The 20,339-nt window shown below is 40.8% G+C and overlaps 1 protein-coding gene across 7 annotated transcripts in view; it reads right to left on the bottom strand.

The window, feature by feature from the left end:
* ST7 (suppression of tumorigenicity 7) overlaps nt 1-19,485 on the bottom strand; it is a 261,269-nt gene extending 241,784 nt beyond the window's left edge. For all 7 annotated transcript variants that reach the window (XM_057550035.1, XM_057550032.1, XM_057550033.1 and 4 more), the window contains exon 1: nt 19,335-19,485. In XM_057550035.1, coding sequence (XP_057406018.1) covers nt 19,335-19,485 — 151 coding nt within the window. The remainder of the gene's footprint in view (nt 1-19,334) is intronic.
* Between the last annotated feature and the right edge of the window lie 854 nt (nt 19,486-20,339).

Raw genomic sequence — 20,339 nt, forward strand, 5'->3', positions numbered from 1 at the left:
ACATAACCTGCACTTAATCATGAAGAACCATTGGGCAAACCCAAATTGAAGGGCATTCTACCAAACAACTGTCATGTATTCATCAACAATATCCAGGTCATGAAAGTCAAGGAAAAACTGAGGAACTCTTCCAGACTAAAAAGGACTAAAGAGACACAGCAACTAAATGTACTGCATGATTGCAAATGATCCTTTTGCTATAAAGCACATTATTGGAACCACTGGTGAGACTTGAGTAGTGCCTGAGAACTAGATGGTAGTACTGTACGAATTTCTGATTAATTAAACTGATTAATTAGCAGAATCAATTTATTTTGATGATTTTACTGAGGTTATGTAGGAGAACACCCTTGTTTGTAGGAAATACTAAGGAAAGTGTAGGAAATCACATCAGCAATGTCCTCCCTAGTGGTTCTGGAAGAAAAAAAAACTGTACTGACTTTCGACTTCTCTGTAAATTTAAGATTATTTTAAAATAAAAATTTTAGTCAACAAAAAGTGAATCAGAAGTGCTAGAGGGGCCTCCATATTGACTGTCAGTTGTTCCTTGTGACCAGCATCAAATAAAAGGGCTCGGCTTCCAGAGGAACATACACTGTTGGGGAGAAGACTGAGGGCCCCCAGAGTTCAGGGGCTGACAGGCCTGGATGTACCATAAGTAGGAGTAAGACTCTGGAAGGAAAGGTCAAGGTCCTCAGGAAACACACGACAAGGAGGTTAAGGAGCCAATGGGATATATAGGTTATGTGGGGCACTTAGAATTGGGGGTTTGGGGAACCATTTGGAATCAGTAAACTATAGGTGTCATATGGTCTCCATGATAAAAAAAAAAAGTGAGGAATTTTTTAAGTGATTAAGAAATGAGCATAATGGAAATGATGGCAATACATGAAGTAAAGTATATTTTGAGTGGCGCGCATAATATGAAGGTTAATACTGAGTATCAAGCTAGAAAGGTTCACCGGGGCTAATGGAAGAAGGCCTAGAATATTAGATTTAGATGTCTCCATTTTATTTACTAGGCAACAGGAAGACATTAAAGGATTTGAAAGCAAAATCCCAGTACGGAGGACAGATTAGGAGAGATTAGAGGCAGGAAGATCAGTTGGGAGATTATTGTAATAAGATTATAAAGGCTGAAATAAAGATAGAAGTAGGAATTGAAGAGCGATTCATGAGGCACTAAAATTTGACAGGATTTGTCAACTAAATACACGTAAAGGAAAGAATAGATGAAGATTATTACAAGCCTTGCAAGTGGTGCGATCCTTCAGAGAAATCGAGCTCTGCTGGGAGGAAGAGAAGGAAGAGAGCTAGCGATCTGTATCTCAATGAAAATATCCAATAGGCCACTGAAAATGCAAACCTGGAAGCTGAGATGGGGGCAGAAAAGAAATAGAGACTTGCGCTTCATCTACATGAGATTACGGAAGGGTACAGCATGAGGAAAGAAGATTATTGAAAAACAGAACCTTGAGAAATGCCTCTTGTTAGGAAAAAGAAACTCTTTTAAAAAAATGGTTCAAGGAGGCAGAGAAAAGTGCCTTATGCTAGGCATTTTCCATTTGCCCCTCCAGCTTACTTCCCACCTTCCTCACTCTACCCTCTGGCTCTGGTTGGTTCATCCAATGGGAGACCCCAACAAGGGATTCAGAGCGTGGGCGGGGAATAGGGGAAGGACATTCTTCCCCGGCTCCCAATGTACAGCTTCACCTCAGAGTCACAAATTGGGCCTGGCTCTCTACGGAAGGCCACAGCCTTCTGCAGAGCTCTCTCTCCAGGTTCCAGTAACTGCTGCTTCCCCTTGTCTCTTCAGGCCTGCAGATGGTAATGGCTCCCTGCTGCTGCTAGCTCCAAAGTAGTACACTACCCTTTATCAATAAAATATCCTTTTTTATTTTCCTGCCCACATCTTTGTTTATTAAATTCTTCTCAGTTAACAATCTGAGTATATGATATGTTTCCTGCTGGGACCTTCATTAACATAGTGCCCTTATCTCTGCCAGCAATAATTATATTCATAATATACATCAAAGCATTTAATTTCCCCCACTCAAAATCCTTACACAATGTTCTAGTCTAGAATCTAGTCTAGTCTTTTCTGGGAGGTAAATAGGTCCATTCTATTTTTGGTCTCCTCTGTTGCCTTCCAAGATGCTGGATTCTAAGACATCAGAACTGGGATTCATCCTCACTAACCCTTGTGATAGCTGGGCCTCCAAGAAAAAGCAGATCTGAAGGCATCAGAAAACCTCACACCTACAGATCAGGAAGCAGCCCTTCCCTTCCCTGGCAAGAGACATGCTGTTCCATGTACACTGACCCAGCCTTCCTGACCTACTGTTTCTCTCTTTGAAGACTGCCAACAGCCAGTAAGTGTACCTGTCTTAGCAAAAGATGTGAGGATGGCCAGAAGGGGTGAAGGAATGACTCAGCTAAGCTCTTGGCACCAAAAATTAACCTTTCCCTGCTTACCTAACAGAATAAAATTTGTTGATGCTGAAGAATATAGCAAGTCACCAACCACTAGCCTGTCAAAGAGAATCCTGGCATTGCCAGCCCATCTACTGAAATCGCAGCCTCAAGATTAAAACCTCATTACCATTCAGGATTTGGTGCCCCAGTCAGCTACACTCCAGATTAAAATCACCACTCTAGGACCAAGCCAAGCAGGCATGTTGGCCCTGATGTAGCTGCAGTGAAGACAACTGTGCAAAGGTATTTAAGGGGTGGGGGATGCGAGGGAGGGATTCACCAAAACTAAGCCGCGGGAGTTCTAAAAATCACACTTAAAAGTGAAAGAATCACACAGAAAAGACCTGAACATCTGAGTATCAGGTCATGTAAGAATGTGCTATTCTGGGGAGCTCCCTGGCAGTCCAGTGGTTAGGACTCCATGCTTCCACTGCAGGGGGCGCGGGTTCAGTCCCTGGTTGGGGAACTAAGATCCTGCATGCTGTGCAGTGCTGCAAAAAAAAAAGTGCTATTCCAGCAGGAAAGGATATACCAATCCCTGATGAGGAGGCGGCTTTTCTCCCACCTGTAAAAGAATCATATTCCACATACTATTGTAGAACAGACCTGCCTTGGCAATACCAAGCCTTATCAGTCCCACAGAAACCAGGAGTGCCTCAACGGCTGTCTCTTTGAAGGCCCTGCCTCCTTTCCATATTTTTTCTAAAGGATGGCTCCTGGCCATGGGGCTGCTGGGGCAACAGGAAGAACTGGGCACACCCCTAGAGCCCCAAACCAGCCTTCCCTTCCTTGTGTGACAGCACAAAAGGCATTAATGGTGGCCTGTGCATAGATGTCCTCACTCTGTCCACAGCCCGCCAAAGAAAATCCAAATCAATACTCTCCCCAGACCTTCACTCCACCAGCCTCACAATCCAAGAGAGAGACTCTCCTAGTCCACTGTCCCCAGGCTTTTTGTGATGCAGAATAAAAAATGGGCAGAGAAGCACTAGACCTAAGAGACAAGAGGGGACCTGAGACAGTAGAAAGAGAGAAAAGGGCCACTGAAGAGTCAATCTCTGCAATAATACACTGAGGCTGAAGAGAGTAAGGAGAGTAAAAGTCCTGGCTGACTGGGAACAGGAGAGAGAACAAAGGGCAGGGTGATATCTGAGGAACAACAGACAAAGCGGACACTAGAAATGCACTGGGGTTATGAATTCTATCTCCATTAAGAAATAACAGTATAGAATGAAATTCTTTTCCACTCATTTTTGTTATTGTTGTCAGTAATGGCCTGTGCTTCTCTAAAAACACCACCATTCTAGCACTAACCTGTCTGATCCGGTATAAATGGGATTATATGTATTGGGTTGGCCAAAAGTTTCATTTGTATTTTTCCGTAAGATGGCTCTAGAAGCGCTTAGTTGTCTTTAACTTCATTCAAAACAATTTCGTTAGATTGTAAGTGACAGCTGTCATATCAGTGTGCATTTTTAAAAAAGACATCAAAATTGGTGAATTTTTGTGTAGCCATTTTAATATTGAAGATGGAAGAAAAAAAAGCAACATTTTCAGCATATTATGCTTTTTTATTTCAAGAAAGGTAAAAACTCAACTGAAACACAAAAATAGTTTTGTGCAGTGTTTGGAGAAGGTGCTGTGACTGATCAAACATGTCAAAAGTGGTTTGTGAAGTTTCGTGTTGGAGATTTCTCACTGGACAATGCTCCACAGTCGGGTAGACCAGTTGAAGTTGACAGCGATCAAATCGAGACATTAATTGAGAACAATCAATGTTATACCATGCAGGAGATAGCCGACATACTCAAAATATCCAAATCAAGCGCTGAAAATCATTTGCACCAGCTTGGTTATGTTAATCGCTTTGATGCTTGGGTTCCACATAAGTTAAGTGAAAAAAACCTTCTTGACCGTATTTCCACATGCAATTCTCTACTTAAACATAATGAAAATGTTCCATTTTTAAAACAAATTGTGATGGGCGATGAAAAGTGGATACTGTACAATAATGTGGAATGGAAGAGATCGTGGGGCAAGCGAAATGAACCACCACCAACCACACCAAAGGCCAGTCTTCATCCAAAGGAGGTGATGTTGTGTATATGGTGGGACTGGAAGGGAGTCCTCTATTATACAGAGCTCCTTCCGGAAAACCAAATGATTAATTCCAACAAGTACTGCTCTCAGTTAGACCAAGTGAAAACAGCACTTGACGAAAAGCGTCCAGAATTAGTCAACAGAAAACGCATACTCTTCCATCAGGATAATGCAAGACTGCATGTTTCTTTGATGACCAGGCAAAAACTGTTACAGCTTAGCTGGGAAGTTCTGATTCATCCACCATATTCATCAGACATTGCACCTTCAGATATCCATTTATTTCGGTCTTTGCAATATTCTCTTAATGGAGAAAATTTCAATTCCCTGAAAGACTGTAAAAGGCACCTGGACCAGTTCTTTGCTCAAAAAGATAAATAGTTTTGGGAAGATGGAATTACGAAGTTGCCTGAAAAATGGCAGAAAGTAGTGGAACAAAACGGTGAATACATTGTCCAATAAACTTCTTGGTGAAAATGAAAAAATGTGTCTTTTTTTTTTTACTGAAAAGCCAAAGGAACTTTTTGGCCCACCCAATACAAGGCAGAAACTCTGTGGGTGCCTTTCTTCCTCCCCACGCCTCTCTCACCTGGATGGAGTCCACCGGTAAGCGCTGCCTCCAGATGGAGCAGTGCCAGTAAAGAGGAAGCACTCTTCCCAGAGAAACACCCCAGAAATCCGTTTACTGAAACTCACAACATCAGCATATTCTGTAATAACCAGTCACATTTTCAAAAGAGTAGTTTGGAATACATAACGTATACCTGACTTACTAAATGGATTCAACAGAATTAGATTACTAAGTAGAAAGAAAATTGTAAATGCACCAGGTCCACAGAATCATAATGTCAGAACTAAAAGGGTCTTTCAAAAACAGAGTATAGGGCTTCCCTGGTGGTGCAGTGGTTAAGAATCCGCCTGCCAGTGCAGGGGACACGGGTTCAAGCCCTGGTCCGGGAAGATCACACATGCTGAGGGGCAACTAAGTCCGTGTGCCACAACTACTGAGCCTGCGCTCTAGAGCCCACGAGCCACAACTACTGAAGCCCGCGCGCCTAGAGCCTGTGCTCCACAACAAGAGAAGCCACTGCAATGAGAAGCCCACGCACGGCAATGAAGAGTAGCCCCGCTCACCGCAACTAGAGAAAACCCGCGTGCAGCAACAAAGACCCAACACAGCCAAAAATAAATAAATAAATAAATAAATTTATTTTAAAAAAAGAGTATAGACATTTTTAATATTCTTCAGAATATTTGACATCATGTAAGCAAAAGAATAGAAATTGGTTGCTAGAGTTTGTAACTAATTACAACCATCATCTCATATTCCAAACTTATGTTTTCATCACAAAAAGATTTTATTATTCTTATCAACTGACTTTATAGTGGAAGAAAAACTAATCTTTAAAAACAAGTATATAGTAAATATTTTGAATAGACATATACAATTGGAAATGCAAATTAAAATAACAATATGTCATTTGGCACGCATCAAACTAGCAAAAATGTTGAAGTCTGGTAACATCAAGATCTTGAAGATGCTGAGAAATAGAAGCTTGCTTACATGACTGGTAGAGTATATAATGGTACAACCATTGTAGTAAACTGAATCATTGGTCATAACTCTTCATACCCTCCTTGTATTGGAATTATGATCCAGACTTTTCCAGATGGCTCTGCAGAATAAGCAGAGTATACTTCCCTACCCCACAGATGTTGGGCTTATGACTTGCTCTCACCAATGGAAAGTAGGCAGAAGTGATAGAGAAGTAGACAGTAGGCCAGTTCTAGATATGACCCACATGAGGTTTTACATATTTCTACTTGCCTTCTTTTTGCTCTTGCCATGTTGCATGAGAAGATTGGGTAGCTATTTGTCCAAGAGAATGAGAGACATGGAGCAGACCTGAATCCGACCTTAACCTAATCTGCAGCCTGGAGCCTGGAGCCCGGTGTCTGGAGTCAGGAATCTAGCCAAGCACATTTGAGTTGCAACAGGGAAAAATAAACACTTATTGTGTTAAGCCACTAAGTTTTAAAGTGTTTTCTTTTGTTTTGTTTTGTTTTATGTAGCATTACTGCAGCAATCTCTGACTAATACAATCACATGTAAATTAATCTGGCAATATCCAGTAAAATTGAAGATGCTGATATGGCTAAGGAAGGGACACTTCCAAATATGTGCCCTGCAGCAGTGGTTCTCGGTCCAATCAGATCTAACACATTTTATAAAAACTAATTTTAAACACCCTCTTTCTATCCTGTAACAAACTTAATAATCTACCTACTCTCACACATAAATTTCAAAAATAACCAATATAATATCCTAACTCTAATATAAAGAAGAAGTAAACAGAACACAATTTGTAATCAAGGGCAGGACTGGGATAAGGTGAGCAAGGCACCTAGGGTATAAAATTTAAGGCAAAGTCATGCAAATGCTGAAACTGCACCTGCAGGACTGAGAGAGAGCAGCTCCTTAAATTCTGCACCCAGGCACCTCACATGCCCACCCTTGTCCTGGCCCCGTTTAAAATAATACAATTGTATTCAGAATGCACATGTTTTCATGACTTTGGTAAAACATTTAATGAAGTAGACAGACACTTGTACCCTTACATAGCATCACCATGAATGCAACAACTATCAAGGCAGGCCGATACAAGTATGTCATATTAGTGACTCAGATACTACAAATGGTATTGCTATTGGAGTCCTGAGTTTCCAAAATGGTGAGCAATTCTTGGTGAAGTTCTTCCTTGCTATAGCAAGCTCTGAATAAATAGCCTTTACTTATTCCTTTTGGGTGGTCTCTGTTTATTTTTACAAAGGGAAGCAAAACTTCACTCCAGAAGCATGGGCTGTGCAAAGTGACTTCCATTTTAAGAGTACAGTATTTGAAGGGGAGAGGGGAGTAGCTTTACAGTGTAGAACTTGACAAACACTAAACCACCTCAGTCAGGTGATCAAGGTCAACATCAACAGTGACAAATCAAATTGATGGTATGTACCCATGATATGTAATGAAAATGGCATTTTACCTCTGTGGTCCTCCCTCCCCAAATCCATAATCCCAGAAAAATCATGAGAAAAACTCCTGACATATCCCAGTTCAGGGAGAGTCTACAAAACACCTAACCAATACTCCCCAAAACTATCAAGGTCATCAAAAACAAGAAAAATATGAAACACTGTCACAGCCAAAAGAAGTCTAAGGAGACATGACAACAATGTAGTGTGGTATACTGGATGGAATCCTGGAACATAGTAAAAGGACATTTGGTAAAAACTAAGGAAATCTGAATGAAGTATAGACTTCAATTAAAAATGATGTGTCACAAATGAATTTATCTATGAAACAGAAACAGACTCACAGCCATAGAGAACAGACTTGTGGTTGCCATGGGGAAGGGGAGGTGCGGGAGGGATGGACTGGAGTTTGGGATTAGCAAATGCAAACTATTACATATATATATTCAGATATATATATCTGAATCATTTGCTGTAAACCAGAAACTAACACAACATTGTAAATCAACTATACTTCAATAAAATAATTTTTAAAAAATGATGTGTCAATATTGGTTCCTTACTTGAAACAAATGTACCATAATAATGTAAGATATTAGTAATAGGGGAAACTGGATGTTAGGTATATGGGAACTCTGTACTATTTTAGTAATATTCTGTAAATCTAAAGGTATTCTACAAAATATAGTTTATATATTTATGTTAAAAATAGAGAAATAAAAAACAATATTAATACTTACGGTAAAATGTTAACATAAATAATGTTTAAATACAGGTAGGGGGTCACCCCAATATATTATTTCTTGTCCTTTTCTTTATGGGTAAAATATGCCATAATTAGAAGTTTTTTCAAATTTTTAAAATCCTTCACAATGAACTCCAGTTTAACCCCAACATATTCTCACTTTGCTCCCTTTTTAACTCTCTCTTCAGCCACACATGCAGTTTTCTGAAAGCACCAAGCAATATGACACTCCTTTGTTAATACAGTTCCATTAGCCTAGGGGTTCTGAGAGCAACTGAAAACTCAAAAACTACCACCATGAATTTAAAGCTTTCTTTCATCCCCTTGTTTTGTATTCATTTGCTCCTTTGTATTCCACACATTTCACTTTGGATTAGAGCTGGTAATGTGCCTGTTTCTCTTTCCCTCTCTGCACTAAGTACCTTGAGGATAGGGACCACATCTTTGTCATCTTTCTTTTCCTCCACACCCACACCATGTAGTGGAACTTGCTAACAGTATGACTCAGTGGATTTATTATTTGATGGTAAGAGACTAGAGGTTCAACATAAAAAGTCCTTTTCTACAACAAATCAATAAGAACAAGATCTGGAAAGAGATTAGTGAATTTGGCTTTGAAATTACCCATGAGGTTTAAGCAGTTCCAGGAAAATTATGAAAATGGTCAACAGAGTACAAAGAGTTAAGGAAAAAAAGTAAGAAATCATCATAACCGGTTTGCAGGGCAGAAATAGAGACACAGATGTAGAGAACAAACGTATGGACATCAAGGCGCGAAAGTGGGGGTGGTGGTGGGATGAACTGGGAGATTGGGATTGACATGTATACACTGATATGTATAAAATAGGTAACTAATAAGAACCTGCTGTATAAAAAAAAATTTTTTTAATCATCATAAAAAGCTTGTTCATCCTGACCAGGAATGGAGTTCCTATAACTACTGTCATAAATTTCTCCTAAAATTTGAAGGGAAACAGAAAATATATAGAAAACAAATGTGTAAATAACAATGAAGAAGGAGAACAGAAGAAGGAAGGAAGGGAAGAGAGACAGAGAGAGAAAGAAAGAAAGAAAGAAAGAAAGAGAGAGAGAGGGAGGGAGGAAGAGAGAGAGGAAGGAAGGAAGGGAGAGAGGAAGGAAGGAAGGGAGGGAGGGAGGGAGGAAGGAAAGAAGGGAGGGAGGGAGGGGAGGGAAAATAAACTACCAGTCTAAAAACTGACTCAAGAGAAAAAGCTGATTGAGTCAGGCACTGAGAATTATAGAACAAGGCCAATATTACAGTGGTAGCAGCAAAAACAGCTACAACTAAACATCTAAAATATATTAAGCATTAGATTGTGCGAGGCACTATGCTAAGGTTTTACTCATTATTTCATTATATCCACATAACAATCCTATTATCTTCAGCTTTAAATAAGGTAAATAGTGTTATGATCACAGAACTGGTACATGCCTTGAACCCATATTGACCTTGTGCTAAAATGTGGTAAGGGCATGATTATACATTAGGGCGGTCAGTAATTCAGGAGTGGCAAGGCTGGATACAATTTACACAATTAGCTGAGACTGACGGGCCTCCTATAACACTGACTGGACCAGCTGGAACCTGCCCCCAGGATGACGATATGCACAGTCTGCCTGACCAAAGCCACTCTTTAATGTCCTCAACAATGGGTACCAGTGAGAGGGGAAGAAGGGACAGCGGTCCTGAGCACCAGGAGCCAGAAGTAACAATAGCGCCCCCTGGAGCACTCATGGACAAGAGTGGGCATTAACAGCTGTCATTAGGGGCACAGTAGCCCCGCTGCACCCTGTGGGCTCAGAATTGTTACTGTTTATTCATTCTAATATATCCTCTGTCTTACACTTCCAGGCCAGTATAGCCTGAGACATCCAGGTTTATTTGAGTTACTTTGTAACAGTGGCAAAAAAAAGGCAATAGGAATGATGCAAACTCATAAGCAGCAAAGTGAATCCCTTGATAATTTGCAACACTTTATCACATCATGGGTGGTTTGATTTACTAACACTCATCTTATCTCTAACAGTAACACATGATACATTAATTTTTCATTGATTTGAGAATTTTACCACCCCATTTGGGATAATTTGCTGCACCCTGAGGTAAGAAAATTAGGGCAGGTTAAACATGGGCACACAACCTTGTGCTGCAAGCAACAGTTACTTGTTCTCTGGTGCCTCTAAGAAAAGAGGTGAAAGCAATGTGCCAAGATTGGGAGAGAGCAGTTTCCATCTAAATACAAAGTGGAAATAACGTAATGTCATTTCACAAATACAGTTGGGCTTCCTGCCTAGGAGTACATGTGAACTTTGCCTTGCCTAAACTATTTAAAGAAAAGCAATTTGAAAGGATTGACACTGTCTAGCTGCCACTAGTCAATGCTAAAAGGAGATTTCTGTAAAGCCAAGTATCAATAGCATTCATGTATCAATAGCATATTTTTAATGAAATATAACACATTTTATCAAAATAATAAATGACTAACAATGGCATATAATGCATTAATAAAATACTGTCTTAATATCTAAATATTTTCATATCTTCTTTTGTTTTTGCAGCTGTTACAAACAGAATAATATACATTAAAAAGGATTTTATATTTCACTATTAGCTCATGTTTGTTCCTAGAAAGTGAGCTAGACATGAGACAACAGATGGTTATAATGTTCAAGACGTGGTAGAGAAAAGCCCTTGCCTGTGACAACTGTTACACAACTCCATTTCCCCGGCTATTCCCAGCCTGCAATCACTGTACTTACTAATATCATTTAAGTTTTCCCTTTGGACTGAGCAATAATAAATCTTTGTTTTCTCTTAGCAGCTGGTCAGTTTTCATGCAAGCTTTGAATTTAGTTCCTCACCACCCTGAAGAGTAACACGTTATTTGTCTTATATTTTTTAAATATTTAAATTACTCTTCTCCATCACATACACTGTCATGGTTAAAACTAAAAATGATCATTTTTAGGAATTAAAATTCTTTTAACTGTTTTTAAAATCTACCAGAAATTAACTGTTACATTATTTTCTGAGGCAACGCAATAAAAAAAAACAACCCTGTTTGTGTAAAAACCAAACATTTTTAGGAATACTTTTACAGCTAAAACTAATTTATGTCTGCATATCTTTGCTCAGACTTAATTTATGTTATGTTGTCATCATTTCTGTACTTTCCCTTGAAGAAACTGATTATTCAAATAATGTAAAAGAAAAAAACTTATTCTTAAGTTAATAACCTTCTCCAATTGATTAGATTTGCTATATTCAGGCTTTTACTGAATGATAATGCATATACAACTTCCAGTTTGGAGAAAAAACAATTGAAAAGCAAGTTTCTAATATTTAAAAACTGTAATTTAGCCTCTCAGACTTATCTCTCAAATTTAAGGGTGCAATTAAAAACACTGTCCTTGCTAAAAGAGCCAAATAAGCTAAGAAAAAGGTTTCTCTCTAAACCATAATGTCAAGTACTCTGAGCCTGAACTGAGATAAGCAAAATTTGTTTTATTTTAAATAAAAGATGTCAATGATAGAGGATAGCAATTCCCCTCCCCTTCCAGCAATGCCCAGGCGAAAAGTACAAACCAGATCACACCAGTTCTTACTACGTGACACTAACCAGAATCTACATATATGTCACGGAAAGGGCACCAATTGAGTCAAGTGGGTGTAATAAATTGCAAAACACCCCAAGAGCATTATTTTGTTAGTTCTATTAGTAATGCCCAATAAACAGCACCTATCAAATAAATGAAAAAGATCAATTCTGTGGGGAAGTAAATTTCATTCTCTCATTTCCAAGAGAAGGAGACTAGAAACTGGAAAAGCTTAACAGAGGGAAGAAATGTAAGCATTCTACTATTACCTACTGCTAATAAAATAACATTTTAGAATGGTATTACAACTGACTTCAAAATAAAACAAAGCAAAACCCCCTCTAATTCTAGATTACACGTAGATTCAGATTCAAACTGCTTATTTTTAAAAGCCACTTCCTTTTTTCAAGACTTTTATGCCTCAGAGCATGTCAACTGTTCATGCTATTTTATTTTTTACAATTTTTTATTTTTTAAATAAATTTATTTATTTTTATTTATTTATTGGTTTTGGCTGCATTGGGTCTTCATGGCTGCGTGCACGCTTTTCTCTGGTTGTGGCGAGCAGGGCCTACTCTTCGTTGTGGTGCGCGGGCTTCTCATTGCAGTGGCTTCTCTTGTTGAGGAGCTCGGGCTCTAGGCGCGTGGGCCTCAGTAGTTGTGGCACGTGGGCTCAGTAGTTGTGGTTCGCAGGCTTAGTTGCTCCACGGCATGTGGGATCTTCCCGGGCTGGGGCTTGAACCCGTGTCCCCTGCATTGGCAGGCGGATTCCCAACCACTGTGCCACCAGGGAAGCCCACATGCTATTTTAAATTGTTAAGCTTTCTTACTAAAAAAAAAAAAAAAAAAAAAAAAAAAAAAAAAAAGAGTCCTTGCTCACTGACCTAAGAGATTCCTTTAAAGTTCTCTACAGGCTTGCTCAAAATTTCAGAAAGAGTGACACTTAACCAAGATCCTTTATTAGATTTGGAAGTCAACTTATGGAACAAAGTTAGGGTTCTCCACAGAGTATCCTTGTTACTAGTACACCTTCAATTTCTTAAAATTCAGAGGGAAAACAAATATTCCCACAGATAAATGTTGCCTTATTTTGCTGAGAGATTTAGTAACTACAATTAAAACAGTGACTCTTTTGGCCTCAGCCACAGCTAGTATGACATACTGCTAGAGCTGAATGGCCCTGTCAGTTTCTTATTTTAGCACAGCAGGTAGTGCAGGAAAGCCTGCCATATTTGAATGACTGCTAACTATAACACATGAGAAACTGCCCTGATCCACTGTAACATAAAAAACGAATTTCATTACATATGCCCTCTCTACCAGGAAACTCAAAATGCTTTATAGATATCTTTACTATGACATCTCAAATACAATAAGGATGTTGGCAGATATTATTTCATGATTACAACAAACAGACATTCAGTAGTGTGGCTACAAACAATCCAATAGTTCATTATCCTGCTTAGTGCAATTCTTAGATATTCTTTCTTTTAATTTATATTTTTAATTAATTTATTTATTTTTAATACAATTTTTAAAGGTAATTTCCATTTACAGTTATTACAACATATTGGCTATATCCCCCCTGTTGTACAATACATCCTTGAGCCTTACACTCAATAGTTTGTGCCTCCCACTCTCCCACCCTTATATTGCCCCTTCCCCTTCCTCCTTCCCTCTCCCCACTGATAACCACTAGTTTGTTCTCTATATCTATGAGTCTGCTTCTTTTTTGTTATATTCACTAGTTTGCTGTATTTTTTAGATTCCACATATAAGTGATATCATACAGTATTTGTCTTTCTCTGACTTATTTTACTTAGCATCATGCCCTCCAAGTCCACCCATGCTGCTACAAATGGCAAAATTTCATTTTTTTATGGCTGAATAGTATTTCATTGTATATATATATATATATACCACTGCTTTATCCATTCATCTGATGATGGACATTTGGGTTGCTTCCATATCTTGGCAATTGTAAATAATGCTGCTATGAACATTGGGGTGCATGTATCTTTCTGAGTTAGTGTTTTTGTTCTTTTCTGATATATACCCAGGAGTGGAATTGCTGGGTCATATGTTAGTTCTATTTTTAGTTTTTGAGAAACATCCATACTGTTTCCCACAGTGGCTGCGCCAATTTACATTCCTTCTATCTCTCTGAGTTTCATTTGTGAGCCAAATAACAAGCCCAGCCTTGAGTGCTGAGCATTAGCAATACACCTCTGAACTGAGGTAAAGAAAACCTTAGGTGGTAAAGTGAACTAAGAAAAGGACCACCAGTGCCATCGATCTTGGAAAGCCTTAAAAACACCCAAGGTTATTCATGCATTCATCTTTTCATGTATCATCACGACCAATGACCATATGATGGAAATACAAAGATGAAAAAGTCATAATTCCTGCTCTCAAGCTCTTCCAAGTATACTCAAGAAACAGTCCCTTCCAAGAGTTCCCACCAAGTTCTCATCCTCATTCATAAAGTTGCTTTCCCATCAAAATACATGTTTTAATGAGTTCATTTGTGTTGCTTTCTTTAACAGGACAACTAGTATTATAACAATACTTGTTCTGCTTTGAACAATTTTCATTCCACATGTACAAAGAGAATATCAGTTATATAGCTGTTTATATGGGATATAACCAGACTCGTAGACAAGCCCAGGGAGCCTAACAACCAATGATAAAGCAGGCAGCACAGAGCCTGGCTCATTTAAGAACTCAGTAAACGTTAGTTCCTCATCCCTTCTAGTTCCAACCAACAGATTTTCACTCGATCTTATTTTTAAGATGTGACTTCTACCATGCATGATCCTTAATCATAGGGAACAAAATATACCTAGAAGCACTAGTGAACAAGGCAGTAAATTAGAGGATGTTCATTGTTCAGCACAGAAAGCAAGTGCAGAAACTGGGAGAAAAATAACTGACGTGAGACTGTGTGTCCAAATAATAATTAACAGGAATAATGTAACTTCAATTTTACTGGCATCTGCCACTCCAAATGAATGAATAAACAAACCAGTGGATGAATGAATTCACCAATGAATGAACACAGTTCAGAGTCAGTGAAATGGACTAGAACAACCAGGTACATGATATACGATTGCTAATATTTTTGTGCTGTGCTCAAGGCTCAGTGCTAAAGGTTATCTCATTTACAGTTCAAAATAAAACTATGAAATAGAGATTACTCTCCTCATAATATAAATGAGGAAAGAGTCTTACAAAGTAATTTGTCCAAGTTATCCAACAATTGGCAACCTGGAATTTGAACTCAAATCTTCTAAATCCAATGCTCCTTTCATCTCATCACAGCTGGTATTTTTTTCTTTCAATATATATACAGTACTTTATGGAGAAAGAAGTACTTCAGTAAAATTGGCCATAAAGCTTGTTTCTATAACACTAACACTATGTTCACTCTGGCTTCTCATATAAACTTAGAAATGGTTTCTATAGTTATAGAAGGGAATATACAAATACATGAACTAAATTAATTGTGCTTAAGTATTTCTAATCACTTGAAATTATGTTTCTGTTAAGTTTCATAATGCCTGACAATATTGTTCTTAAAAATGTCCCAGCAAAGTATTTCTTCTATTACTCTATCCTTCCAGACAGACAAGAACTTTTTCCGTGTTGGTAGAACCCCAAGTGCCATCCTTACAGATAATATGAGGCACTTAACTCTGCAAATTCCCTTGTTTGAAGTTTCAGGTTATGTTACACAAATTGGCTCCCAATGCAATCAATTTTTGACTTTTAACATCCTTTGTATTAAATTTGCTGCACAGTACGGACCAGAAGGATAGCCTTCTTTAAAATTCTACCCCTAAAAATGGATCAAAATGTATATGGACACCAAGGGGGGAAAGCGGTGGGGTGTGGGGGTGGTGGTGTGATGAATTTGGAGATTGGGATTGACATGTATACACTGATGTGTATAAAATGGATGACTAATAAGAACCTGCTGTATAAAAAAATAAATAGAATAATGTTCAAAAATTTAAAAAAAAACCATACAAAGATATCACAAAAAAAGGAAATTACAGGCCAATATCACTGATGAACATAGACGCAAAAATCCTCAACAAAATGCTAGCAAACTAAATCCAACAATACATTAAAAGGATCATACACCATGATCAGGTGGAATTTATCCCAGGGATGCAAGGATTTTTCAATATCAGCAAATCAGTCAATGGTGTCAGCTTCCCTAAGGAAGGAGGCCTGAGCCACCCACGGCTTCCTAAAAGCAGCTCTAGATTCAGCAGCCTCTCCAGGGACATGTGCTTTCATCATCACAGGAAGAGGCAAGAACCATAGCGCTTAGGAACAGCAAAATTAGTCCCATTAGAACCCATTTAGATCTCCCTGAAAGGACAAGTTCCACCATAGGAGGGTCCAATGTCCCCTTCTCCCCTTACCTTCTCATAGAAGTGGCAAAGAGAGATGTACTCTCTGTGTGCTTCTCCTTTACCTTCTTTTATGACTAAAATGTACGTAAAACCACACTGAAAACAGAAGTCCAGCATCACTGGGATAAATAGTCTCCGGTTCCCTCTATCATGTGTCTGATGAGATTCAGCCCAGACGGCCTGAATCTCATTTCTCATCTTCATATTTTCTCTATCTCTTAGAAGCCCAAATGAGAAATGATCCTAATGCTAATTAACAAAGGTTTGTGAGAAATACTAGATTTAAAGTTGCTGGGAGAGGACTTAACAATTTTCTTCCTTAAAAATTACACATATTGGGACTTCCCTGGTGGTGCAGTGGTCAAGACTTCGCACTCCCAATGCAGGGGGACCGGGTTCGATCCCTGGTCAGGGACCAAATCCCAAAAGCTGCAACTAAAAGATTCCCTCATGCCGCAACTAAAGATTCCGCATGCCACAACTAAAGATCCCGCATGTGGCAAAGAAGATCCCAAGACCTGCAATTAAGACCCGGGGAGGCCAAATAAATAAATAAATATATATTTTTAAAAATTACACATATTCCCAATAGGTATTTTGCTTCTTGCCTGTTCTGTAAAAAGCATTGGTATGTGGCACTTATGGGCACATGCACACATATATACACGTAGATGATTATTTAACCTACTTTAAGAAAATGTAGTATTACAAATGTGTGTTCTGAAATAAAAATTTTAAATGTGTATTAAATGAGAAACGTTCACATTTTTTAAACCTTACAATGAATTTTTTGGGAGAAAAAAATCAAACCCACTTACCAATAAATATAAGACTCCATGGCCTCATATATTCAAGCAACTTCTTAAAATAACAAAACTTTGGGGACTTCCCCAGTGGTCCAGTGGTTAAGACCCTGCCTTCCAATGCAGGGCGCCCGGTTTCCATCCCTGGTTGGGGAACTAAGATCCCACATGGAACTAAGACCCCACATGCCGCGAGGTGAAGGTATCTTAGAGATATATTTGCCAAAGGCAAGGAAATCAAAAGCAAGGAAGAATACTCTGATAAGCAACCACTCTAACAGATGGAAAAGCCAGAAAGCCATCATCACTAGGATGACTGAATCCAAGGGCTGAGCAGCTCCTATAAAAATGGCAAGATGATTCTAGGGTGCAGAATCCTATCTGTACCCCAGGAGTACCATCTCAAGGGATACTATGAAACAAATGTGAATATGAACATGAGTTCAAGTTAAAGAAATCAAGGTATATGAGGTTTAGTATTTAAAAGCACAAGTAGGGACTCCCCTGGTGGCACAGTGGTTAAGAATCCACCTGCCAATGCAGGGGACATGGGTTCGAGCCCTGCTCTGGGAAGATCCCACATGCCGCGGAGCAACTAAGCCCACGCGCCACAACTACTGAGCCTGCACGCCACAACTACTGAGCCCGCGTGCCACAACTACTGATGCCCGCGCACCTAGAGCCCGTGCTCTGCAACAAGAGAAGCCACCGCAATGAGAAGCCCGCACACCACAAAGAAGAGTAGCCCCCGCTCGCAGCAACTAGAGAAAGCCCATGCGCAGCAACAAAGACCCAATGCAGCCAAAAATAAATAAATTTAAAAATTAAAAATAAATAAATAAATAAAAGCACAAGTACCTAACAAAATGACTACATTATCTCAAACATTCTAAAAATTGTTTTAGTGCAGTTAACAACACAGAGGAAAATGCATTTCCAGACCCCTGACTCCCGGAGTATGTAAATCACACATTAGGTAGAATACATATGTATTCATTTAAGACTGTAAGGATTTCTCAAATTACTGTGAAATTTTAAAAAAGAAAAGACCTTTCTAACGAGTCCCACAACTATTTCCAGACTTCAAGAACTGTAACCTTCCTGCAAAATATACTTTGCGTTTTTGATTTGTCTCCGGAGTGTCACTGTTGGTGTGAGTTTTCTCTGTGGTTGTTTTTTAATGATTCAGTTGGCTGGCTGCAAGTTTAAGATCCTGTTTAATTACCTTCTGCACTTACGACCGTGGAGAGGAGACATGGCGGGGCTCACTTCTTAGCATGTGGAGCTTTATCTAAGATCCTGAACATGACTAGTTACCAACGCCTTATGCAGACGGGGAGAAGGGAGAGAGAAGGGCTAAGACCATTTAAAACCATCATAAATTCCAGATTTCCTGTCTCTCCTTTTGTCCCTTTGACATTCCGTCTGGTAATCTGACACGTCATCCATAGCCCTGATAGTACCTTCGAGAAACCCTCTCCCCGTCTAAAAGACAGAGACGCCTCTTCGCCCGCAACTCAGGGGGCTCACAGGCAGGCAGTCCTGGCCCCAGGTGCGGGGTCGACTCCTTCTGGGGGCTTCGCCGCTGGGCACCCCTGAGCAGCACCCTCACGGGGGCGCCCGCGACCGGCCGAGTCGCGCCGGGAGCGGGAGGCACGCCTCGTCCGACTACACTTCGGACGCTCTGCACCCGCAGCCGACAGCGTGTGAGGAACGACACGGTACAAATCTGAGGAGCCCTCGGGGTTCACGCGCAGACAGCCAAGGGGGCGTCCGCGGGGACTCCCTCCCTCCCGACCTCCGTCTCCTCGGTCGCCGCCCGACGAGCACCTCGGGCGCAGGAGCGGCAGCCGCTGGCCGGGCCCGCCTGCCGGCGCAGCTCCTCCTCCGCGGGGTCGGCGGGCCGCGGAGCCGCGAAGGCCGCCAGCCGCCCTCGCACGCCCCGTCTACCCCGCCAGCCGAGGCGCCGCGTCCTTGGCGGGTGGCCGCGGGTGGCCGCGGGCATCCGGTGCGCGGGACCCGGCACGTCCTCGAGCGCGCGCCCGGCCGCCCCCGCTGGTCGCGGCCCCGGGCGAGTTGCACTAACTTTCCGGGGCGGGGGAGGGGCGAGCGCCGCGGGCCCGGCTGCCCGGGCCTTACCTGTGCTCAAATTGTCGTTGATTTTCAAGGGCACCCGCAGGATGTAGACCAGGAAGAGGACGATGAAGAACCATACGGTCCAGAGATAAGTCCAAGACCAAACTATGCAGGACTTGAGCTGCTCCAGAAAGCCCGTGCCCGCTTCAGCCATTTTTCCGGCGCTGCTCTCTGCTGCCGCGGCTCTCGGTGTCTGCAGGGATGATTCACCGGCCCGGAGGCGCCGCTCGCGCCGCCGCTGCCGCCGCCGCGGCCCCGGCGCCCCTGGAGCTCGCCCGTCGCCCGGGACGCGGGCGCGGCGGGAAATCGCGCGCGAGCCGCGGGCGCGCTTGCCTTTTTTTCCCAGCCTTAATGCTAACTCTCTGAAGGCCCCCACAAGTGGCTTTCGTGGAAGGATCACGTGGCCCTTGCCCCTCACGTTCTGATGCCATTTATATTATGCTAATATTTAGAAAGAAAAGCCAAGTGGCGCGCTGAGGGAAACTCTTGACATATGTTGAGGGTTTCCTGTATGTCAGGCACTGTTCCAAGGTCTGTATAATCTCACCTAATTCCTTCAACAGTCTCCATTATATAGATAAGGGAAACTGAGGCACAAAGTGACTGTGCAGTTTACCTTCAGCTCGAGCCAAAATTCATTTGCAGTGCGATGGATGCCAGCGTACGAGGTCTTAAACGCAACGCTCTACTCCTTTCTCTCAGAATTTAGGTTCAGAGGGATGAATAAACCCGGAGCAACTAGAAAAAAATTAGATGTGCTCCTGTCACTGGTTAGTAGGCCTGAAGATAAATCATTCTGTTAAGCAAGATTTGGGTTGCACACTATTTACCTTTGTTTTGTCTTCCTTGAAGCCGCACAGGGGGTTTCCGAAGACATCTTGACAAGAAGAATGTTTATCTTCCAATCTGGGGGGTGATGACAGTTCAAACAACTCTCAGCCTGTTTTTAATATAAACAATTCTCCGGGATAATTTTGGCTTACTCTGAACTGGCTACTTTAAACAAGA

The sequence above is a fragment of the Balaenoptera acutorostrata genome, chromosome 7, assembly GCF_949987535.1.
Source record: "Balaenoptera acutorostrata chromosome 7, mBalAcu1.1, whole genome shotgun sequence".
Classification (NCBI taxonomy): domain Eukaryota; kingdom Metazoa; phylum Chordata; class Mammalia; order Artiodactyla; family Balaenopteridae; genus Balaenoptera; species Balaenoptera acutorostrata.